Below are 26,090 nucleotides of genomic sequence, written 5' to 3'. Positions count from 1 at the left end.
ATGAAGTGCTGTTTTTCACCTCAGAGAAATTCAAGAATAAGGAGGGAGGGAAAGGCCTGAGTGAGAATCCCTCACCATTAAAAGGAGGAAAGAGGTGCAGTTTCGTTTAGAAAAGGAGACTCGACCCATCTCTCTCTTGGCAAAATAGAATTGGCTTTTGAGGAAGAAAGATGAATGCTTTCATGCTTTAGGCTCTCTCTTGTCTCTCAGATTCACACAATCCCTTCTAAAGAAGGGCATTTAAGGGGCATGTCCTTAGTGTTAAAATGCAAAAGGCTAATAAACTTTGATAACGACTGACTACCCTATTTGTTTATCTTGTGAACATGATGTGAAAAATAATGTGCCATACTTAACTTTCTTTTGTAAGAAAAAAACACAATTACAATACAACAAAAATGCAATCTCGCAGAAATTAAATACTGACACCTAAGTGAAAATCAAAGAAAAGAGTATTTAATGTCTGAACCAAAGTTGTAACTATAAATGTTGTGTTATGTTTGTGTGTTGTTTCTAATTCAAATGTATTTATTTATTATTTATTTATGTATTTATGACATTTGATTAAGCGCGAACAAATGCCCGTGGGCGTGAAGAAGTATTATTTGTGTTTGATATTTGTTAATCAAATGTTATAACTTTATTTCTTTCAGTTGTGGTCTTGCCAGTCTAACTTGTCTCACATTTTCTTCTAGTGGAGATGAATGATGAAGATCACATTATTCCTCCAGAGCTGACAGAACTTCTAGGTTTAAGTCCTAACTTAAGGGATGGCTTTGTAGTTCCATTTCACATCAACCGAGAAGTGAATGACAGGATAGAAGAAGGGATGCCATCATCCAGACAGATGATCCATGGGCACGGCATTGAGGATCTCTTAACCAATCATAAACAACCTGAGGAAGTGCAAGGAAATTTAAATGTGGACCTCTTTGTCAAGTGTGACAATCAAATGATGCTGGTGACAGTGGAAAAGCAAAGCTTACAGGTAGGTGGTGCTTAATGATTGAAATCAGTTACCAGATTTTAATAATAATAATCAATCAAACAGGATTTGTAAAGTGCGGCTAATCACCCGGGAGGGTATCCAGACGCTGAGTGCTGTGATACTTCCTAGGGGGTCAGATGAACAGCCAGGTTTTGAGTCCTTTCCTGAATTCATGAAGAGAGGTTAAGGTTCTGAGGTGCAGGGCAAGGTGTTCCAGGACTTCACGCTGAGGTGGGAGAAGGAGCGTCCTCTACTGTTGCTTTGGCAGATGCTGGGGGTGCGTGAGGGAGAGGGAGGTGGAGCGCAGGAGTCTGGAAGGCTGGTGGAAGTTCATGCAGTGGTTGATGTACGCTGGGCCCTGATTGTGGAGGGCTTTGTAGAGGTAGATGAACATCTTGAATTGACATCTCTTCTGAATGGGGAGCCAGTGGAGCTTCTTGAGGTGGGGGTGATGTGTATCCATCAGGGGGGTCGAGGATGAGTCTGGCCACTGAGTTCTGTATGGTCTGCATTCTTTTCAGGAGGTGCCTGATAATCCCTATATATTGTGCGTTTCCGTAGTCCAGCTGGCTGATGATTAGGCTTGAGTGACCGAATACAAGAATCAATTGCTTTTATATGTCACAAAATACTGCACTTCTTACTAACTTATTATGAGTGGCCTCATAACTCAGATAGGGCTTGTAACACCAGTTACTGGCCACATCCAAGCAATGAGAACCGGGAGAACATTGTGGATTGTTTTACTTTCATACACAGATTTCAGCTGCTGCTGTGTAAAAGTCAGGGGGGAGAAAATAACATTTTTTTCTGGTAATTTCTCATTTCCAGGTGGAACCAAAACACAATGAGCTAGATTGTTTCCAGCTTGTAATTACCAGTGTCCTGGATATTAGTAACTAAGGATGGGTTGGTAAATCTCAGCCCATTGTAATGAGGCCTAAGTGCTGTAAAAAGCACATTGGTTGTTACACAATTTACTCATCTCATAAGGATACAAGGCTGAAATTCCCTTGCTGGGTTTCGAACTTAGACCTCCAGAATACTGCATGTATCACTGGCAAGTAATCAGCTCACTGAGCCATCCTCCCATATTCAACCATCGTTTCAAAGACAGCACATATGACCTTGGTTATCTGCAGCTGTCTTTTCAACGTTGTATATAGAAACACATTGACAATGTTGTCCTATATGTTGTTTGTAGGCAATATTTACCAATTTAATACAGTATATCTGGTAGGAATGGTGTGCTTATTTTGAAAAGCTTCAAATGCAGGAATAGGTAAGCTATATATCAGTCTGATAATGATATAACCTGGATTAAGTTGGGGGATGCTGCTAAGCATTTAGAGATGCCAGTTGTCTAGGTTTCGATCTTACAGAAGTTAACATTATAGAATGAGTACTTCCGATAGAGTCTTGTGACGATTCTGAGTGCTGCTTTAATACCGTAGTTTAAAGACCATTGTAGCCTCTCCATAGATTTTGAATTTCGAGTCCTAGCTGCTTCTGAACCAGACATCTAATAAACTGTGATATAGTCCGAATATTACACAGGTTAATAATATATCCTTTCTGCGTTGTTCCTGAGGCTTGACTACACTAACTCCACTGGGGCCTAGTCATAAAGTTATCTTCTATTGTAAATATACATTTACAGCTGAAAATATTACATTTTGCCAGCCAGAAATTCCCAGATGGGTTTGTTGACGGGAGTAATTGCTTTTGCTATTGCGAATCGTGGCAGAGAAATCTGCAGTGGTAAACAGGAACGGCGCTAGGGCAGTGCAATCGGCACAGCCGCACCTGGTGCTGACCTGGGGGCGGGGGAGGTGGTGCTGTGTTTAGTAATAACCTATGATTTCAAAAACACGACAGTTTTCAGACAACAAAAAAATATGAAGATAACTTTGCGGAACAATGTTCCTGCTGGAGACAGATCGAATTTTGTCTAGTGGCACGTTGACTCATCATAAAGTGGCACAGAGGGTTAAGATGCCTGCTGCAAAGAAGTGTACCATGCAGATCACAAAACTGTATTTAATGTGGATGGCTCAGTGGGCTACTGCTTTTGTCACAGAGATGCTTTTGTTATTTGCAGTTCATAAATTACAATCTCACAGTGACCTATGCACTGTCACCAAAGGACTGCATGCAAACTGCAAGGAATAGAGACAAAACCTTATGTTTTCCCCCAGTAGTATTTCATTATCCTAATGTTGCTTAAAAGGGTTTGTTTGAATATAAATACATTCTTATTAGTTAAGCCAACCCCAACCACTGTGGTATATTTTAAATACAGAGTTTGTGCTTTTCCAGACCAAACACTATTAAACTATACTGCCTACTACAATGGATGACGGGATTCCTACGCCTTGTAATCCTCATTGTCTTGTGTAACATTTCCTATAGGCTGATTTACACACGTATGATTCACTGTCTCTGTATAATGTGTGTGTGTTATAAAGTGCTCTGACATTCTACACTGTTATGAGTAGCATTATTAATCAAATGAAATGCATGTGAGAGAGGGGCTATGGAGACATGAGGGGCCCTGTTTGAGGGTGGTAGTGAGGAATCAGTGGAGAAGGAGGTCTCTGGGGGACGCCAAAAAATATTGCTAAAACTAACCCCAATGGTGAATCCCACTCATAGGATGAATAGTGGAAGTTCCAAGGTGTGGTTTGCCTTGGAAGTTTGGAAATGCTCAGAAACATGTATGTTTCTAGGCATTCCCAAACTTTAATGCAACCTCTTCCCACTCTTGAAATGCTCAGAGATTTACCAGAATGAAAAAGGGAACAGATCAACGCAACATTTGCTGGGGGTGTAGGGGAAGTTCTTTTTCTACGAAGAAACATGTATTCTCTACAGAGAAAAAAAATTGTTTGCACAGGATACTCTATTACCACTGTGAGGAAACTAGGCTGTGTAGAAATCCGCGCAAGCAAAATCCATGGAAATAGTGTACATTGGTTTGTGTTGAGTATTTAGCAGTTATCCCTATCTTTTTAGAAGCATCAGAGGGGATAGGCAGGTCATTGTGTAGCTGCTCTACACACTTCTTTATAACCAAGTTTTAGCTGTTCTCCATTACCTTTCATTACTATACTAGAACATCTCCTTTTTGGAGAAAGAAAACATTGGATGCCATGTGCATTGGACTGTTCCTTGCATTTTGCAGTCTAGGTCTCCTTCTAGAATACTTTGCAGGCGATACCGTGGAGTAGCCGACTGACTAGTCCACAGTGCTCCCTAGATGCATACAAATATATGTTTTTTATTTAAATATATTGCATGTGCATAATTGAAACTCATTTTGCGGTTGTTTGTGACTGGGGTTATAATTGCGCGAGGTACATGAAATCTGTCAACGTGTGAGTTCTCGCTTGCTCTCCTCAGCAGGAGTATAATTTATAGCACTTGTCCATGGTATATCTTAAAAAAACAGATAATACCGTGACAGATTTTCATCACTGCATGTCTGTGGGTCGAATTTTGTGCAGGTCTCTATCAGTGAATGAACATGCGTTTAGTCACCCACAGTAATATTGTCCTCTCTTGGAGCTGTAATGATGCAAGTGACAAAAGTTTCTAAAATCCATCACACACAACAACTTCATTTCTCTCGGAGATTACGGCTAGACTAATATAAACTAATCAGTAACAAACACACTGAATCAAGATCATATACAGTTGGCCATAAGGCACACAATTAAGCAATATCAGCAACATAATTATATAGAAATACATTGTATTATTAGATATTGAAGAAAACTGTATTCTTTAAACAACATGCACCCCTTAAGAGATTTTAGCTATTCATCATAGTTATGCAAAATGTTTTTATGCAGTCATTTTAGAGTAAACAAAATTGTCTTCAATTCTTGTGATTTCTTCCTGTTCAGGCTTATGGATACATGGGGACTGAGCTTTCTCTTCGTGATCCTTCCTGCAAAGCGAAGACGAATGAGACCCATTTCATCCTGGAGTTTCCATTGAACAGCTGTGAGACGGTGCAACACCTGGATTCTGCAGATAGTGTCGCTTACTTTAACAGCGTAAGTAGCTTTCGACTGTTCACAGAAAACTTTACAAGCCTCAACGCCTACTGAAAAATCTTGTTCGAACTTTAGCAGACAGGCTTTTACTTTGTTGCACAACTTTTACTCTTTTTACCAAAAGCTTGCCTTGCATGCCTTAAGTACCTACAGTTGTCATATTCTCACATAAATTTGCTTACATTAACTCAAGTAAGCAACTTTTACACTGACTGCACATTTGCGCTACAGATTTCCATCAAATGCTGCCCATGTAATTTCAAATAGGGGTCTACTCTGCAACCATACAATTCCTTACAAAGGTCCACGGTGGTCTGCTCCTCCTCGCCTTCCCGATCCTACCACAGCCAACATTTACTCTAAAATCAGTAAGTTCAATAAAAAGAAATCTTAACAGGTTGGTTTAAAGAGCATGAAATGTCATGAAAGGTACCTGTTTTGGTGCCTGGTGGGTGACTCAGGTCCACCTACCTTTGAGGGTGGAGGTACTATCCCATGTTCATTAAACCCAAAGGGCTTGTGTTTAACTTAGGATTTTTAGATCTTTGGTCCGGAACAACCTAGGACCTCATCCTGAGTCGGGTGAAGATTCAGCCCGGCCCATTTCTGAGTCCTACTGCCTGCTGGAGTGCACCCAGTAACCGATTTGTACATGGAAACGGGACAGAATTGTAAACCACTTGTAGGATTGGAGCTTGTAATCCCAGGGCCCAATGTTATTCCACATTCTGGAACAACAAACAACTACAAACTTAGGGGTCTTACTAGGGATTCAACCGTAATCCTCTGCTCGTCAAAACCTTATCAATAGTACAAGGGTACGGGCAAAATGATACTAACAAACCAGATCACAAGATGTGAAGAACCAGTAACGTGAGTCACCCCTGGTGTAGGATTCCCATCAACACTCTTGTAATGATCAATATTATCATTTGGTAGTCCTTATCGGGTATTGTGTCTCTAGATCATTGAGACCGGCATACCCGTATCTGGTTTGTTAGTATAATTTTGCCCGTACCCTTGTACTATTGATAAGGTTTTGACGAGCAGAGGATTACGGTTGAATCCCTAGTAAGACCCCTAAGTTTGTAGTTGTTTGTTGTTTCCTATGGGGGATAATACTTAGGCTTGGTCTATAAACATCCCTCTAGCCCTGCAATAATTTGTGTTTTTCAATTCCACATTCTGGCCCCGTTACTCATTATGATTGACAATTGGAGCAGAGATACAGTCCCAGAATAGCTATCGCTGACCCTGGTGTCGCCACATTCACTTACCAGCTGACTCACAGTGGGGCCCCTTACCTTGAAACTTCATTTTTAATTAAATGAAAAGAAGTTCCAGTATACCTGGGGGTGCTGGAAAAATGTCATAGGTCATAAATGTAGGTGTAAATGTTAACAGGTCTAGTTTAGCTGAGAACTCCTGACCGAGAAGATGCACCCTCGCATGAAATGGTTGCATCAGTGCAGCGTGCGGGGCTCCCTGGCCATGTTGAATGTCACTTCCGGCCCCTGCAGCGAAATGCGTGACCTCACTTCACCCTTCTCTTCTGTGGAAGAGACAAAGATCTCCTTCATGCCATGTTGAATATTGGGAAGTGGAAGAAAGTCGACAATTACAGCCCTATGTCTGCTCTGATGGTCCCTGAAAGAATGGACTTTGTATTCTAGGAAGGCATTGTAGAGTTTTCCCCGTTCGATGACACTTTTTTAAACGTTTATTTGTGAAGAAAAATGTCAAACTTTTCTTCTGTGTACATTAGTCACCAATTAGAGTTTTCTGGGAGGTGACATATTGTGCTTAAGAGTGCAGAAAGTGGTTTTCCGTGCACTTAACACGATGTTTGCCCTTTGAAAAAAGTAGTACTGCTGCATAAAAAATAGAGTAATATTACTTCTCTGTACTGGAAATCCTTACCTATTGGCAACAGATTTTTGTTGATATAAAGTTGCACATTTCCTCATAGAAAAACACGATGAAACGCAGTTTTTGGATGTTATTCCCCAGCTAATTCTAACTTTGCTGTCATAGCCTGTTTAACGGTGAGTTAATGCAATTACTGGAAGGGAGACATTACCGCTGGAGCCAGACTCACTCTACATGAGGGCTCAAGGCTTAACCTCTTAAGTGGAGCAGGCTTCTTCCTGGATCCACAAAATAATTTATTTATTCTGCCTACACTTATAAAAGGCCAGAAGCATTGATCAATAAATGTGGTGTGGATGTAGAAAATTAACATTGACTCTTCCTTTTGGTATCCTGTTTCCGAGCAGATCACTATACCATTTCCCGCCGGCGAGGGAAGCGGCTGGCCTGGTGATTACGAAGACACCGAGTCTGGAGACAATGGATTTCCAGGAGATACCGATGAAACAGAACCAGGGTTGTCTTTCTTGAGCAGACCTGAAATTGTGGTGGTAGGTGTTTGTGACTAGTGCATCAGTCGTGTTGGCTTGCTGCTTTTATTGAATGAGTGTATGTATGTGTAGTGATCGTGTTTGTTTCTTCTCATTGTAGTTCAACTGCACGCTGCCTCAAGAGAAAAAAACAGACTTCGATCCTTTCTTGTTTGTGTTTCCTGACACACACCTCTCAGCAGTTACCTTCAACATGGAGCTGTATAAAACAGTTCTTTTTCTCACTCCTTCTCAAGGTGTCTTTGCAGTTGCTGAAAATGGACAGGTTTACGTGGAGGTAATGCACAGCATTATCACTTTCTCTACCAGCATTTTGCCCTGTTGCTGATTTTTAAGCATTGGTTAATTGCCCCATACAAACGTGTGTTTGATTGTTTTAGAAAAGGCCTGTAAGGCCCTGTGGATACTATTAAAAACCCAATGCTATATGTTAAAACTTTATAATTGGATAACATCTGCAGGCCGGAGCAGAAAAGTAAATTTCCTAGATATAAGTACAGTGTAAAACTGTTCCCTTCTTGAGTTCTGTGGGAGTTTGCAGAAGATCCACGTAAACCACTTGATATGCTTACTAACCTAAGATAGACAGACTAGTACATAAACTTAAATTCGATTACACCCTAATTGATGAAGAACCAGTCCATGTGTTTCTATTTTGAGTACCTACACCAGGTAGCCTCCTTTATATTCATGCTACCCTCTACGGCTTGAACCCGGTTATCACACAAAAGACTGACCCCGTCATACATTTTAAGTCTAATTGGCCAAAGATAAGTCAACACGTGCACAGCTCCTACTTAGACTTCCTATCCAGCAGAGATAATGATGCATTGAGTTTGGGGACTCACTGGGACATCTTGTTGCAATACCAATCAAGTTATTGGGGTGATTCACCCTGTGGACCATTTCATAGCCATGTAGCTCACATACGCTTTTAGCGTCATTGTACTGCACTCTAGTGCAGTCGCTACAGACTTGTGCAATAAATAAACTCATCAAAGGAGTCTTACTACTCTCTCCCTTTTGAGTCCGTTCCTGTCTTCTCTATTTGTAGGCATCAGATCTTCCACTCGATCATAGTGAGAGGTGGTCCAGGCCTTGACGCTTCTTGGCAGCTCATTGACTTGACCTCCAGGAACTGAAGTGAGATGTTCATAGTGTAGCTGGCGCCTTCCTGTACTCCAGAACTGGGCAAGCCTCCACACATTCTCTTTGAATCAAGGCCAAAGGACAAGTATTCATGGCAGCCTGTTATGGTGATGAGTTCCCAAGTGCATGGCAGCAAGGCAAGGGCAGCAGTGAGACGGAGGAGTTTCGTCATGAGTGGCAGCCTCCATAGGGCCGATCAGGGTTTCCACTCAATTGTCTGAGTTGTGTTGAACTTCCAAGGTGGTTTCAGTGTGTTGACTGTGTGTATTTCACAATCTATTACAATAATATTTGGGTCCTCGGCAGCACACATTACTACCTGACATCATGGATAATCCCAAGTGTGCTGTGAGGCCAGGTGACCCCTTTAATTCACGTCAGATATACTTTTTGATTGTTTTCCTGTGTACTTTGGTGTACTTTTTTCTATGTCAACTTTATCAATACATTGACTGTTTTTAATGACACTCTCAGCTTCCCCACTTTGCTGAAAGGGAAATAAAAGGTATCAGAGAATTGGAAGCTTGCCAACCACTAGGCTTTGTTTGGGACTATGCCCACAGATTTAGGCTTAGGCTGCAGCTGAGCGATCCTCGGTTTGGCTACTGTGCACAGAGGCTTCCTGAAGGCTGTCTGTATTATTATTATATATAATAAAATATGTTAAACTTCAGGATACCTTTCCTACATCCAGTAACTTTTGGTGTTTTCTAAAATTCGAATGGTGCACACACCTACCGCAAGCTGTCTGTGGAACTTCAATTTTTTTAAGCTGGACAACCAGATGGCCATCTTGGTAGCGTCTAGTGATGTCATCTGGCATACATCTGAATCCGCACATCTGTAAGCAAGTGCTGAAAATCCCAAACCAGGATCAACAGTACCCAATTTGTTAAGCCCAGAAGGTTAGTCTGCTGAGATGGCTATGCCAAAATTTAAACTTGTGACCCATAAATCAAGGAAGATGTCAGCAGGGGACATTAAATCACTTGATTACTTTTTTTCTTTGTTTTAATGTTTATGCTTAAGAACATTGTATAAAGGATCTCAGTTTTGCTAAAACGGTACTAAGGAATGTTTTCTTTCTGCAGGTTTCGCTAACACGGGCTGACAAAGAACTGGGATTCGCCATTCAAACGTGCTTCATCTCTCCTTCTTCGAATGCCAATGTGATGTCAGATTATACGATTATCGAAAACATTTGTCCCAAAGACGAGTCTGTTAAATTCTACAACGTACAGAAGGTCAGCCCTGTATTTCCAGTACAGATGGACACAAAGAGGTTCAGCTTCATCTTCAAACCTATGTTCAACACGTCACTGCTCTTCCTGCACTGTGAGCTGACTTTATGCACCAAGCGACAGAGCGATACCCAAGACCTACCACAGGTCAGTCTTTTGTTGTACAGTTTGACTTGCCTGTTCTTCCCTGATTCTCTTTGCACTACAGCATTTTACAGCCCTCCCCAACACACAACATCTTAGATATTGAACAATGTTAAGAATGACTTTTGTAAAGTATACTATCCCAGCGCCTAAACATGGAAATCTGCAGGTTTGTGATTGGGAGTTGCTATTTTTCAAACAGTTTTCTACACCTGATCTTTTTGTAGTTTGAGCATCCTCTTCTATTAGTCCTCTAGAATATGTGTGGCTCTTTGATAATTTTTAACCCAATTTCCACACTCACTGTGAATCAAGTGGCACATGATACTCCACAGGTCCACACCTCTTGTTCATACAGGGAGAGGTGCTACCGTGTGACCCTGCAGACACCACTTTTTTCTCCCCTACTATGAATTACAACTGTGGCTAGTTCTGTATCAATTTTTTTTTTACATCTTCACAAAGTGTAATACTGAAGCAAACAGCGTGAAATGTAGTTCACGCGCATATTATGTTAAAAAGCAATTAATGCTATCTCTTGCATAACCTATGCAAGATAAATTGTATGTGTACCTTCCTAGTTAAGCCAAAACAATAACATGTCTACATGTGGCAAACATGAACGTGAACTCACTCTGCTAAAAGGTTTTGGAACAGCAGGTACCGACATGTGACTTAGTCCATACATGAGTCGCACTCTTCAGGGAGCAACCTCGGGCATTCCTTTTCTTGTTTTACAAGATGTCTGCCCTGGGATGTCCGATACGCATTCCTTCCAATGTGAAAAATTCCATCCTGCTCATACCCGTAAATGTGAGCCCAAGTAATTATTAGCCATCAGGAACCAGTCCCTTTGTACACTTTGGACTTAGGAAGGAATTCTACAGGAGGCTGAGGCTTACCTTGTGGCTGGGACCAAGCCAGTGTGACTTTCAAGAAGCTTAAAACTGTAGTACCCAGGGAATATGAGGTAGTCTTGTTGATTATTGCAACATCCATGACAGGGACACTGAGTCCACAGCCAAGGGCCATCTGGGAGGCTTGCCATTCAGGAAATGTTGTGTTGACCTAGAAGAGTGACAGCAAGAAGACAAGGCATGGTGGTAGCAGACAGGAAAGAAACAAACATTTTTGGCATGCACAGAAGGAAATTCTGGGCGCATAAGGTACATTTGTGTTTATGTATTTCAGAAATAACCCCCTCCTCATTTGGGTAATTGTTTCTGGAACAGAAAACAACATGCCAATGTGCTAGGAGCACACTTTTGGAGTAAAGGTGTGCCAGATATGGTAGTCAGTCTGCTGCTAGGTAGGCGGAGGAAGGACCACCACCACCTTAGTGGTTTGCACAGACTGTCTGCTGTACTCCTAATCACCTACCCTGTCTTTTCTATGCCTTGCTGTTGTTATTTTGATCTCTGGAGTGATCCGAAAGACCAAGGGCAACCACACTCATATGATTCTGACAGCATGGTTGGCAAGTTGAATGCTGCTCTCTAAACTGCACCAGATTTCCTTGAGGATTCGCTTCAGGATTTCATTCTCCCTGCATCTTCAAGACCCACTATAGTAGTGAGAGTCTAAAAGTCAGAATTCAAAATTCACAACCTGGATTCCCATGGCTAAGTTAAAGAATATAAAGAACTATTTCTGTTTACATTTGATCAGAAAGGCTACTAGCCCACTGTCTGTGCCTTCTTTTCTTCTTGCTTCTGACAAAGAAGTTTAGCATTGTGCAAATCTTTTTTATAGCATCCCCCTTAGTCATCTAAAGAGGACTATAGTTAATGTTGGCGTGACATCTCACACGACCTTCGCATCACTCAATTACCAAGTTACTTCTATATTTTGAGTTATAGTTATTTGTTTTTCTCAGGGAACATTTCTAGATCTCTAACTAAATATAGCACCAGGGAACCTATAGCCATTTAACATAAAAGGAGGGGCATAAGCATCACTTAATATTTGTTCTAGAGCTGATCTGAAACTCAGCCGAACTATCTTCAACATTCTGCATGTTCAAAGTGTGATAATGCTCTATGCCATTCACAGCACCATAATCACAATATGCTGAACAATCAGTCCCCAAGAGGTGGGACATTTGCTGAACACAAGCATACGCACAAAATCACATCTAAACTACACAACTTTCAGTCTATATTTCATTTATTTGTATTTTTAAATAACTTGTACCATACACATATGACAGAGATGCAGATGTGCCCTGGCTTACTTTCTGCTTCTTTGTGGCTTTTTTTGGATCACGGCAGTTGTGGTTCGGTGGACAGGATAGATTTTATAAAGCTGATGAGCGTGAAGAGGGGCCTGATATGGAATGCAGAATCGTCAGGGCTCAAGATCCTCTCCATAGGATCCTCGTCGTACTACATTGTCACCCTGGCGAAGTTTCTTTTAGATTGGGGGTGGGGATTTGTAGGTCCACAGATTGGCCACAGAAAAATATATTATGTTGCTTAGGTGACCACATAGTATTCTGGGTCATCCCAGGTCTGGTCAATTAGATCTGCATCACTGTACTGAGTCTGAAGAGTGTTTGTGGAAGTGGCCAATCACATGTAGATAGTAAGAGTGTTCACTTGTACAATTACTGTCTGCACTTAAACGCCAGACACTTAGGTTCTCATTGGTCTCAGCATGTATGAAGAACCCATCATCAGGAGGCTGCCTATTGATCCAATGTATGGTACTTCCTTAAAACAGACAGTGTAGTAGAAATGCCTTTATGCAGCACTGCTAAGCCAATCCTTTAACAGCAGAATTTATTTCTGTGTTTATATATTTCTGGTGTATGAATCACGAAGTCAGAAGACAGAATGCTTTTTATGACTGAAAATGTCATTCCCCGGTATTTTAGTGTTGCATTCTGCTGCTCTGCATTTTCCATGACATTGTGCCACACTGTTTTTCAAATTGTTGTTCATAACACTTAAATCTCATGTTCCCGTTGAGTAAACAGTACTGATAAAGAGACATCTGCGCGACTTCTTTGGCAAGTATCAGGAGCTTTATTTTGGGAGAATCCCTGACCTCGGCCTGTTTTTTTCCACCCAATAGTGCATCCCACCCGACGAAGCCTGTGATTCCCTCAAAGCCGAAATGATTTTGGCCATGATGCAAAACAAGAAGACCTTTACTAAGCCCCTCGCTGTTGTTTCTCATGATGAGAAGTCACAAGGTACGGGACATCTTACAAGCTCCTTCACAATTGTGTTAAATATATCATATAAGAAATGCGTATATATATTCTTTTTTTATGTGTGAGTCTTTTTACCCTAAGTAAAGCATTGATAGAAATGGAAAGCCTTTGTCCACCACTGTGACACTACACAAGGTGACAAAGAAGGCCACAGTCTTGGGTACCGACATTCAATTTGTGGCTGCTGACGCTGCTGTCCTGCCGCTGTCCGTGCTGCCACACGTATGTCAAGTTTTTGCTTCCTTTTCAGGGATTACAATGTGTTTGTTAAGGTGACAATGCCATGGTTAGGTATCCTTCCCTGTGATTCCCCATCATGCCTTTCCACAACCGTGGTGTTGCTGATGTGTGGGGACAGTCGAAGCTGAAAGGGTGTGTTTGTGTTTGTGTGTGTGTGTGTGTGTATGTGTGTGTATGTGTGTGTGGGTGTGCGCGTGTGTGTGTGTGCACGCGCGTGTGTCGGTCCTGTCCTATCCTGTCCAACATATTTCTATAGCTCCTTTATAAAGGACTGCGCTATCTGGGACTCAGTTCTCTTGTTTCAGTGTTAGGGATTGATCAGTACTCACAATGTCCGAATGCATGATCTGGGATTGTTTATGTTGTAAACACTATCGGATTTTGGGATATGGGCAGTGGGCAGGGACCTTCAAACAGAAGCACTCCCTCATATTAACGAAAACTGCCAATATACGCTGAGCTGAGAAGGAAACCCGTATGGGATCTCTTGAGGTGTTGAAATGATCTCAAGCATGAAGGATTAAGCACTTATTTCTCCATATTTTGAGGAATCACTCAGAACTATATTTGCTGTGGTCTTGAAAGATAAATATATTTATTTATTTATTTATGTAATGATTTTTAAAGCATAACCTTGTGACAGAAGCCACTTCCTAGTTCTGCTGCATTATGACGAAGTTTGTGCGTAAGCCTCTGCAATGATGGATCCATGATAGAAGTAGATCAGGATCAACCAAAGATACTCTTTTGTAGTCTTTTGTCAGTAGTTGATTTGTGCTCTTTGGCACTCTGCCTCTTTTAAAGCATAACCGTGTGACGGAAGCCACTTCATAGAGCTGTTTTCTATGAAGAACGATGGATCAATGCCAGAAGTAGGTCAAAATCAAGTGAAGATACATGGTTGTGGTTTTTTGCCTGGTTGGTTTGCGCTCTTTGGCACTCTCTCGCTTAAAGAAGAGGGAAGGATGCAATTGTAGAAGCATTGTGTAAGGAACTAAATGCTTCTTTGAATAGATTTTTTAACAGTCAAAAAGTATACCCAATCTGTATTTTCTAAAGTGGAATGGCTCTAATGTGATATGTTAGCCCGTCCACCACAACTCATATCTTTTTGAAGGTACATTGTCTCAGTAGCCCTAGCTGCAGAGTGTTTGTAATTGAATTTTCCGGTTGGGCATCCCCAGAAGTTGGGTACCCAAGTACCATAGCCATGTGTTGTCGCAATCTTTACCTTTTTTCACTATTTCTACACCAGCCGTGGTACTTAGTCCTGCCCCATCACATTATATCATGATCTCACCACATGACAGTTTCTACAAACCCTCCTGGCCTATAGGGCATAACTAACTAGGTTCCCAGCTGAATCCTGGAAATGGCATGAATACCGCTGGGTAGATCAGGATGCAGCTTTTTCTGCTAAGCTATTTCCTGTATGCGCAGGGCAACTGGGTTCCCCTGACGACACGAAGAAACTACACTGACCAATAACAAATCTTTCAGCAGGGCCTTTGGGAACTGTCTAACTGTCATGCCTCACCAACTTATCCCCGTCACATTCAGACATCCCCATGCCCTGTTGCAACAGGCTATAACACTAATGTCATTGCACCTAATATATTGTGTGACTGGTTCTCAGCAAATATTATCCATAGTGAATTCTTGAAAGTAAAATAATATGAACTTTATCTATTCCCCTAGCAGAAGAGACTCCAGTAGATAACACATGACTGTTCTACTATCTCTCCCATCCAGATATGTATTCCTCATGTAATCTGCCTTGGGCTGTGCATAGTCACCTGTACCTCTATCACCCTAATACGGTGTGTATTCACACCTTTATGCCTTATGACATTAATCTCTGCTCCCTATGTAAACCGCTCCACTGCCTTTTAAGGCTTAATCAATTAAATGTAAGTACTCAAAATAAGATAAGAAATACAAAAAGAGTAGAGAGCCATTCTAATACATGTATTACCTTAGAGCTTGCAGCACGGAAAGAAAGTTAGTGTCTGAAGTGCCTCACTTTTCTAGGAGGGCTAAAGTACCATTGCTTAATTTGTAAAGTTATAAGTGTCGGGCCAAAATGTTTCTAAGGAGCCTACCGGCGCAGCTGCCGAATGCCAGGGTTGCTGAATTCCAAAACAGTCTAGAATGTATTTCACCACATGCCTCTTTAATCCATCTCTATACTCTCTCTGCCACAATATCGCACTCGCTTAGGTTCGTTTTCATCGCTCCTTTCTAAATTTGCCGCTGATTTTTTGTTTTTCTCTTCCTTTTTTCCCCTCTTCTGCTATTCTCTTTCTTGTTCCAGGTCAAGATTTTAAAAATAGATCCTGGTCCCCAAAAATGAGTGCCCGCGGGGCACACCTGCAGCTCAAATTAAGCCCTGTGTTTTGTGCAACCTTTCACATACGCCTCAGTCTCTTGAATTCATGGTGGAGTAAATGGAGCAATCTTGCCTGCCTTTGGCTTCAGGATCAGCCTGTTATGCTGTAGTCATGGGCAAAGTAAAAAAGAAAAAATCTACATAATTCTCCCAAAACTGGAAAAACAGCCAGGACTAGAAATTGTTCAACCACAGTCATGCAGCCCATATATTTTGTATACTTGGGCAGTCTGGAACTTTGCTGCGAGATCTCACCAGCAACTGTTTTTGATTAACTCAGTGGAGGCACACATTTAAACAATTTTTTTTAAAAAAAAGCTAACATTCTTCAGGAACCCACCCCACGGGCCCCCCGCGGAAATACTGTTAGTGTAAACAAAATCTAGCTATGGCAATTAATTAACTTGAATTAAGTAAAAACTAAAGGCTACTCCTGCAGATGTCCTGCAGATAAATGATATATGTTATTCTGCTGCCAAATGCAATTTACAGTTATTTCCAGGGACTATCATCAGCATAGCATTCCTCAAAAGTATTTCCATAACAATTCGGGGCCCGTTTCACTAAAAATAAATATAATGGGAGATCTGTAACCAAGCCTCGATGCAGGACATTTCTTGGACCACTTCCCAGAGTATTGTGCGGTTTCAGGCACAACACACAATGGAGCTTTATCAACATATCCTGACAATGATGGCACCCTGCCATGATAAATCAGACCTGCTGCTCTTTGTTATAGTCACACTGAATTGCCTGTACAGATGCTCAACAGATGAAATAGGATCCGAAAAGCTAACTAGTACAGCTCCGAGATGTCAACTATTCTTTGATTTCTTCGATATGAAATTGCCTAAAAAATAAACTTCCACCGTACGACACATCCTACGTGCCGTAATAAGAAAGCATTCAGATATCCCTTGTCTCATAAATTAAGTCAAATTACATAGGCAGATTCTTTAATAATTATTGAATATATTAAAAATCCAAAATGATGAAACTTTTTTATGATTGGCCCTTTTTAAATTAGCATATTTAAAGCAAATCTCCGATGTGAAATCAAACAAATACTCACACACCCTATTCCACCCTGTGGGACCTGACGATGGAGCGTCCTGGGAGGAAAATATAAAATTATGAAACCATTTAGTACATAACCACTGATCTGCCACGCTGGCTTGCAGTGAGTGCATCTCTCAAACTGAGCAATGACAGCCCAGCCTGCATCGCCAAGATGAGGTCTGGAGCAGAGGAGTGTGCAGGAAAGCATTTGGAGAGCCCTGACATCCTCAATTCGGTAATAATTGCCTCTTCATTTATTTGGTGTATGGTCTGCTTGGAAGCTCACTAGCAGTTCCCATCATATTATTTCGTTTTACAAGACCAAGGTAGTTCCACGCAGACTTTTTGTCTCGGTTTTTTGTTATTGTACTCTTTAAGGCGGCTTGCTCATCTGCATGTCTGATGTGCTGGGCCATTATTTAAACCGGGATGCAAAACGGTGTTTGCTTAATGTATTGGGGCCAACAGACTTGAGAATTAAAGAGAAAATATGGGCAGCCCTGGGGCACAAGAATATCTTGAGATACACGGTCCAGTGGATGACAGGAAATCTTTTAAAAATCAACCCAGATAAGACTGAGGTTCTGGTGATTCCATCCGCCACCTCACCATGGTGTGATCTCTACTGGCCCGCAGAGCTAGGCCCGGCCCCAAAACCCAGCCTGAACGTGAAGAGCCTGGGGATTAAATTGGATTGTGACCTTTCTATGGTCAACCAAATTTCCTCAGTGGTGGGCAGTTGTACTAATATTATCCGACAGTTACGGAAATTAGTACCCATCATTTCCCAATCTATGCTACGTTCCATTGTCGCAGCCACCGTGATCTCAAGAATAGACTACGGAAACGCCCTCTACCTTGGTCTACCAAAAACTCTGACAAATAGGTTACAGGTGGTGATGAATGATGCTGCCCGTCTTATTTTTAGATTGCCAAGACGAACTAAAGCATCCCCCCTGTTACAGAGTCTCCATTGGCTCCCCATCAAGGAACGAGTGGAATTCAAGAGTCTGTGTATAACCCACAAAGCCATTTATGGTATGGCGCCCGCATACATTAAAGACCGTATGGCAGTGTACAGCCCAAAGAGAGTTCTCAGATCTTCAGACTCTCAACTATTGGTCTGCCCTCGGTATAAACTTGCTACCAAGGGCGGAAGAGCCTTTTCGGTGCTGGTTCCTCAGCTATGGAACACCCTACCTGAGTCACTGCGCAGGGAAGAGAATCTCCTACGCTTTAGAAAGGGGTTGAAAACGCTGCTGTTTAGGAGGTCCTTGTGAACCATTTAGGCTAGTGGATACCTTTCTGTTTTGTTAAAGTTGTTGTTTTACCATCGATTCCCGAGCGCTTAGAGGCCTGCAGGTGATTGAGCGCGTTATAAATCAAAAATATCAATAACAATAACAATAACAATAGCCAAACGTAACATCGCCAGATTATGGGGGGCGAGGGAAACCCCCAACTTACAATCATGGAAACAAGATATGGACTGGTGTATGTTTCGTGAAAAAACTGTCTACGTTTATGGGGGATGTCCCCAAAAATGGATTCATATATGGGCTGAATGGAACACATATCGTGGAAATATTTGTGTCCCCCCTTCTTCCTACCCCTCCCCTCTTTTAATGATTCTATTCTTGCTGAAGACTGAGAAACCTAAATGTTTATAATTGTAGGAAACTGTGTGCCATTCAAGAAACTGTTTGTGATATCGCTATACGATTATAACCCAAGGTTATTGTGATTGAGCTTATTTAGATGTCTTTAATAAAAAGATTTTTTTTTTAAAGAAAAAGAATTTGTAACTCTTAGTTGAGTCCGCCGCTTTTAACATGCATGGCACTGCCCACTTTCTGACTGGGTCTCAAAGTTTTCATTCACACCAGAACAATTTGCTGACCATTTGTATGGTGACAAAAGTACGAGGCAGCACTTTAATTGAAGTCTGTTGTGAGGACCAATCATATGGAATACCATGCTGCCATGCACAGAGTCAGTTCCTCTGATAAGGTGTACCCATTGATAGCTATCTGGAGACATTCTCATGTAATCTGGAGTATTGGGGATCTGGCAGAAAGACCTATGAGCTGCAGTTCCTGAGAAGTTGCAGACTGAGACTGGTGGATATTCTGGAGACATCCATGATGCTGCTCAACCATGTGCACCAGTTCTTGGTTTCTTTCACCTTATTCAGTTCAGCTGCATGAATTAGCAAATTATCCATATATGGGTGCAACATCATTGCTCTCTCTTGTAGCAACCCCAAATAGGGAGTAAGAACCTGGTTGAGGATGTGAGGCCAAATGGAATCAGTTATAAATGCTAGTGAGTTCCTTGCACTAACAATTGCATACATTAATGGTGTCCACGTTCTCTGGACATGAAGACAGGGATTCTGGAGAGTGATGAACATCAATGACTGACAATGGATATTGTTATTTATTGCATCTACTTCAGATATTGTCTGTATGAATCTGTTGATCCCCTTTAGGTTTATAGTTAGATTAAAAAAGCTGGATTTTTGGGGGATGAAAAAGACACTTTCATAGACTTCTAGAGACTCTTCTCTGCATGGGACTGGTGCCACCACCCTGTTCTGAATCAGCTCGAGCATAAATGCTATGTTCATCACCCTCCTGGTAGGTCATGAGACCAGTAAGTGGTCAGGCCAAAGTTGGGCATCAGGGTCATGAAACCCAGTGTAATTATTTTTCTTGATAGTTTCTGACACACATCTGTCTCTAGCTGAGCCTCTCTAGCCCACTTGGAAATATATCAGTCACCCTTCTCGCCTAAATTTTTTACTATACAGAGTTTTATATAGCGCGAACTTGACCGAAGGTATCAGAGCATTTTACATAGCACCAGTTGCGTTACTTGAGGAAACATTCATTTTTTTTGTTAAGCATGGGGAGATTAAGTGATTTGCCCAGAATCACAGGATGTTCAGCGTCTTTGCCGAGAATCGAACCCAGTTCCCCAGATTTGAGGTCAACCGCCCTAGCCGTTAGGCCAACTCCTCTCCCATGGCTAATGCTAGCAAGGGGACATACTAAGGGCCCGATGTAGGTAAATCTTTTTTACCACTTCTTAAATACCGATTCATACCGAATCGGTATTTAAGAAGTGGTAAAAAAGAGGAGGGCAGATGTAGGTAATTTTATTTTTATAATTACCGAATCGGAAGGAATCGGTATTTACCGATTCGGTAAATACCGAATCGGTAATGCCCATTGATTCCTATGGGCATTGAAGCCCATAGGAATCAATGGGCATTACCGAATCGGTATTTACCAAATCTGTAAATACCGAATTTTGCAAGGGTGCAGGGGGTGTCACTTTGACACCCTCTGGCACCCCAATTACAGGCATGTGTGCCATGTGGCACACAGACATGCCCTTAGGGCATGTCTGTGTGCCACATGGCACAGGTGTGCATGCACAGATGTGCATGCACACCTGGATTCGGTATTTTACCACCCAATTGGATTGGGTGGTAAAATACCGACTCCTAAAGGCCTGTGGCACTGTTTGCAGTGCCACCTACATGTGAGATTTACCGAATCGGTAAAATTACTGATTCGGTATTTTATAGAATCGGTAAATTTACCGATTCGGTAAATTTACCAATTCTGTAAAAAAGGTCCCCTACATCTCAATGACCCCTTTACCGGTCGGTAACGGACAAATTCAGCCGTTACCGACCGGTAATGGCCACCTACATCGGGCCCTAAGTGTGCTGAGGAGAATTGGTGGGATATTTAGTGGGATGCTTTTCCTGCATGCCCTTAACTGTGTGATCTGAAATCATTCTTAATTTTGTGGAGGGCTGATGTATTGGATAGGATCACATCCCTTTGTCCAAAGATATAGATTTATCTTTCAGTGAGTTTGTGCCTTTTTTTTTAAGGACTTTGAAGAAATTTCCTCTGATCCTTCGAGAGAGTCTGCCCGTCATGGAATAACCTGAGCAGAAAGCTCTTTAGCCTATGATCCACTTTCTAGTCCCTGGCATGGACATACCCCAAGGTTAACAGCAGAACTCCTGTACACACGGATGATATGCTCAGACCACCAAAGGCCATGCCATAACTAATTTGGGCTTTTTTTAATGATGTCCAAGGCCTTTGATCAATTCCCATCTGTTTGTCGTGTCATGCAAATGGATTGATAGTCTTTCCTAAAGGATAGAGAGGGTGTAGGGGACCAGTGATGAGCTCCCTCTTTCTTGGACTTGTCCAGTGTTGTGAAGGGAGACCAGACCAAGGCCTGCAACTGCAACATCATCCTCAACCTACCTCTCATCTTACCTGTCTTGTTGTATATAGTAAGAGACAGGGCTTAATCTAGGCAATATTTGCCAGATCTCTTCCTTCCCTTGATTTCACTATGCTAATTTATTCTACTCTTCGCCTTGAATAGGAGCCCCGGGACATTCTCAAATAGTGCTCAGGCAAAAGGTGTAGGCATACATAATTCCCATAGACTGACCTCTGACCCTTTCTTGTTGACTGCACTGTACAACTAGCTACACAGATGTTCCTAGATGGTGCAGGCAAACTCATTCTCTTTCAGTGCACATGCACTGCCTTGTGTCCTCACATAGCACACCTAAGGCCAATTAAGAATAAATCCTACCTGGTGTTGTTTTTGTCCTGAAAGAACCGGGGATGGCAGTTATCACTGATTAAGGCCTCTTCCTTCTTTGTCATGCAGGCAACATAATGTAGGGTTCCATGTTGTTGTTCCACTGCAAGGTCAGATCAGAGCCAGCCTGGTGCAATTAACGGCAGCACAATTGCTGATCATTGTCACTCTGAACAAAGAGCCAAGAACTATGGGTGGTTTCGGGTCTTACACCACTGCCGCGCAGAGACCACATAACGAGTTGCAGGAGTAAAAAAACAAGTCTTGGCCCTGCCGGGACCAAAAATGATAAGCAAATTATGATGTGGTGGGGGACTCCCTCTGTTGTTTCACCCCACTGTAGAGGTAGGGCAAGTTAAGGAAAGTAAATGTCTCCTGTAAAATAAGTAGAAAGTGCACTTTGGGATGACCTATCTAGTGATAAACTCACTCTTAAGATATAAAGGGGATGGGGAGATAAGGAGAGCTAATGACGTGGTCGCTGAGAATTATACAGTTGAAAGGCAGTGGCAGTCAATCAATATGTGTTGGCACTTTTTCCAGCCTTTCCCCGTTGCTGATGGCATGTGCTTTCCCCAGTAGAGTAATTACTCATTGTGCGTCTTTTATGGGCCCTGGAGGAGATTTTGTGTCTTTTGTGATGTGTCTGGGTATCTTTATTGTTCTCCTTAGCGCTCCTCGTGCCGCTAGTGACTGATCCAAGAAACAACTAATTGAGACCGTTTCACTCGCGGCTGCTTGACTTAACGAGGCAGAGACCCCTCACCCTGGTCTCAGCTGGATGAGGGTTGGGTATTGTTGACTGTTTTGTCCGGAGGGTAATTGAGCATAAAGCACCACTTCAACTCCTCGGAGGGCCGCGAAGAGAGCCAAGAGCTCGCATTCCCTCAGCGTCCCTGGTGTGCAATCAGACTCGGGCCGGACCCGCGAAAGTATGCGCGCGGCGCTGCCCCGGGGAGGCCGGGAATGAGCGCGAGCCTGAAGGAAGTCTGCGTGCGCGTGAGGTCATCGCCGGGACCAAGGGCCGCGTGCGCGCGCGGAACTGTGAAGAGATAGCGGAGCAAGTTCATCCTCTGCAAGAAAAGACACTGTAAACAAACGACAAAAGAACACGTTTACAATTATTTCAGCTAAAACGTGATCACAGCTCGGGGCTAGTTTCCTGACGCCCCCATTACTCACCATTAACCCCCGCAGCCCAATCATAAGTTTCTATATGTGTGCCACTGGACTGTGCTCCACTCTCTCTCCCATCCCTCTGTTACCTTTCCTATAGAGATGCTTCATGGTAACTATGTTCTTAACAGGGCCATCATATGCTTTTTCAACATGGGAAATAATCGTCCTTTGATGTACGTTAGATATTTCTTCCAAATAGATGTTATCTTTTGATAGGTATTAATCTTTGTCGCCATTTCGTCAATGGTGGTGAGTCCGCTTTCTCCTCGTTCTTGCCTATAACTCATCTGTAAGGTACCAGCATTTAAGTGGTTAATCTGTGCCTACATGTAAATTCCCTCTCCACCCCCTACAGTAGGGCTAGTAGTCATTGGGTCTCTTGGGATGTGGTGCTCCCTAGGTCGGTTTGCACAATATAAGTACCCCCACATACAAGCATTCGTTTCTGCCTTATTAGATCAAAAGGAAATGCCAGCTTTCCAGCTCACATGGGGGAGGTTCCACCACATACGCAGCATGATCCCGTCCAGCTCTATTTTCTCCAGCGCATGAGAGATGACTGTCACTTAGTGTGTGTGGTGTGAGATATAATCTCTAGGACGGTATACAAGTCCTCCAGTTGATTGTGGAGGTAATCTTCCTCCAGATCTCTCTTAATGTTGTCAACCCTCGTTCACAGCCCAAGCCCTATTCCTAAGCTAGGAAACAGCATGCTTTCTACACCACCTCTTCTACCTGGAGGAAAGGAGGATATTTGGTCGGCAAATTGGTGGCCTGCCTCATTGGGAGCTTGTCCGGTACCCGCTGCCCTGGCTAAAAACTTAGGAGTTTTGATCGACCCTACCCTCAATATGCGTCAGCAGGTGAATAGAACAGTCTCCACCTGTTGGGGCATAATCCACATCTTGAGGAAGATTAAACATTACTTATCCCAGCAGGCCAGAAAGCAAGTCGTGGTTGCACTCATAGGCTCCCGACTTGACTATTGTAATGCGCTGTATGCAGGACTCAACAGGGGGTTGCTGCAGCGCCTACAAATGGTCCAAAACGCGGCGGCCAAGTTTGTGTTGGATCTACCCAAACGTGCGTCAGCCACTTCCGCAAGGAAAGCGTTACATTGGCTCCCCATTGAGGACAGGATTTCTTTTAAAATCTTGTGCCTGACCTTTGGCGCTTTAGCGAGAAATAGGTCAGTAGGTATTGGGGCTCTTTTGGCCCCCTACAGCCCTTCTAGGAATCTGCGCCCTGCCAACAAATCTCTGCTATCTGTACCACGCATTCGCAGAGCTAAATGGGGTGGCAGAGCTTTTTCCACTATAGCACCAAAAATGTGGAATGCTCTTCCTGTGGAAACTAAGGCCCTTCCCACTCTGCAGTCCTTTAGAAAAGCCCTGAAGACACGGCTATTTGCCAAAGCATACCTGTAGTTTTGCTTCTGCCTCTTGTGATTTACTTTGATAGGCGCCTTGATGCCTTCGGGTTTTAGCCGCGCAATATAAATTTTCTTTCATTCATTCACCTCCAATGATTGGTCAGTATTAGATACAAGGCGTTTCAGGATCCCTTCCCGTTTCCCAGTTTCACAATTAGCTCAGGCCCTGTAGCTTTCTGGGCCCCCTTCTTTTCCCAATCTCTCTCCCTACCACCTATCTAGATACCCCTTGTTCATGCTGTAAACTTGCAGTCCACAGCTACATGCTAGAACTAGAGATCTGTGTGTCTAGGGAAAGCACTGTGCTGTTTGCAAGCTTCTTACAGGGTGTAGGAGAGCACCCCAGAAACTTTGCAGGAATATCATTACCTTTAAGTGAGACTCTGTGCGACTCTATCCTACTTCAATCCTTTGGTTTCCTCGTAGGTCATCATCCCAGTTCTTGACTGCTTTGCCAAAAAGTGTTTTTTCGATGCCAGGTGTGTACTGTCGAGAGTCCATTCCTGCGCTTCTTTGTGTTAAACAGGATCTGGTTTGCCATCAGTGTTAGATAAATCCAAACATTCCACTTGGATCTGCTTGAGAATGCTCCTCCAGCTTTGACAACCAAAGCTTGTAAAACAAAAGTCACTTAGGAAGTTATGTCATCTTAAACGTTGCTGTCACCGGATCCACATCTCATGCTCGTGAGGTTGGTATGATCACGATAGGGTACTCCTAAATATGCTGTTATGCTCAATTGTGTTTTAGCTTCTGCATGTGTGCTTGTTTGTAATCCTTCTAATCATCCCCAGAGAGCACTCAAATACAAATGGCATTCCTACAGGACCCTTTTTCCCAGCCATAGTTAGGCTGCATTTTTAGCTAAAAATCACCCCTTTTTCTTTCCCACACTCTATAAGGAATGAAACCAAAGCAGCCTCTGATGATCTGAAAAAGTAGGCCCGTTTCTGGAATCTTTAGACCAAATCAAAAGAGTTTGCTCAGTAAGAGTCCACCTTAACTTCAAAATAATATTTTTGACATTCAGAATACTTCATACATTGTAGCCATGTGTTGCTCAGAAATTAGGTGTTCACCAATGCAGAAGCAGCCCACTAGAGAGTAGTTAATTTAAAAACGTGAATGTAAATGGGGTTGTGATTTCTTGATTATTGGTATAGGTTGCAGTGGGATGCATTGCACTAATGTTGTGTTTTTTTTCTGAAGTAGGCGCACCAACTACAACAGACCGCTCTGGATTCCCACAACGTAAGTTATTTGTGCTCCTCACCACGTTCTTAAGAGCTCTTAGTGAATGATATGAGTGATTAAGGTACATTGTCAATCGATTTTCTTTTCTTGTATTTTTTACCCTGTGTGAGTGCCTGGTTCGATTTCCTTCGTTGAGAAAGATGGATGACTGTTCAAAAATAAACACACGTGACTACAGTTCAGACTTTAGTCATTTGATGGGAAGATGGCTAGATAGTTGAATTACATACCGCTGAGTGAGTATGTCACTAAGCGCAATATTAACATTGACACACTTTGTATGGTAACTTGTTTAACTGCTTTAGTTTATCACAAATCTGAAAAAAAGATTTAAACTTCTCCACTTCGCTGAAACTTTACTTATCTTGGATTTGGTACATTTCCAATGGTTTCTCAGAACCGATTCTCGTTGCTAAAGCTTTACTTCTTGGGGAAGTGGAAATTAGGCATGTTTTATTTTGCAGGGAATTTAAGACCAGACATCTGAAGCTTCTTGGTAGGAGTATAGTCCGCATTACAAAAAGCGTCAGGCTCTGCCTGCAAATAGCCTCTTGCAGTTTATCAAAGTTGCATTACGCCTTGCAATGTCCCTTGTAAAGTGCAAGCATGAAGGATAAATCTAAGATCTCCATTTGAGAATAAATGCCCTTCCCCCGTTGGGTATTTCTAT

At 42.4% G+C, this 26,090-nt stretch overlaps 1 protein-coding gene across 2 annotated transcripts in view; it reads left to right on the top strand.

Moving 5' to 3' along the window:
- Nucleotides 1–26,090, top strand: part of TGFBR3 (transforming growth factor beta receptor 3) — a 344,310-nt gene that overhangs the window by 264,487 nt on the left and 53,733 nt on the right. Inside the window, exons 8-14 of one of the 2 annotated variants that reach the window (XM_078646301.1) lie at nucleotides 696–988; nucleotides 4,897–5,049; nucleotides 7,326–7,469; nucleotides 7,570–7,746; nucleotides 9,710–10,006; nucleotides 13,079–13,199; nucleotides 25,376–25,417. In XM_078646301.1, coding sequence (XP_078502427.1) covers nucleotides 696–988; nucleotides 4,897–5,049; nucleotides 7,326–7,469; nucleotides 7,570–7,746; nucleotides 9,710–10,006; nucleotides 13,079–13,199; nucleotides 25,376–25,417 — 1,227 coding nt within the window. The remainder of the gene's footprint in view (nucleotides 1–695; nucleotides 989–4,896; nucleotides 5,050–7,325; nucleotides 7,470–7,569; nucleotides 7,747–9,709; nucleotides 10,007–13,078; nucleotides 13,200–25,375; nucleotides 25,418–26,090) is intronic. The other variant, XM_078646305.1, reaches the window with a different exon arrangement.

The sequence above is a fragment of the Lissotriton helveticus genome, chromosome 1_1, assembly GCF_964261635.1.
Source record: "Lissotriton helveticus chromosome 1_1, aLisHel1.1, whole genome shotgun sequence".
Taxonomy (NCBI): Eukaryota; Metazoa; Chordata; class Amphibia; order Caudata; family Salamandridae; genus Lissotriton; species Lissotriton helveticus.
Note: the sequence above shows the minus strand (reverse complement) of the source record. Positions and strands in the feature narration are given on the sequence as shown.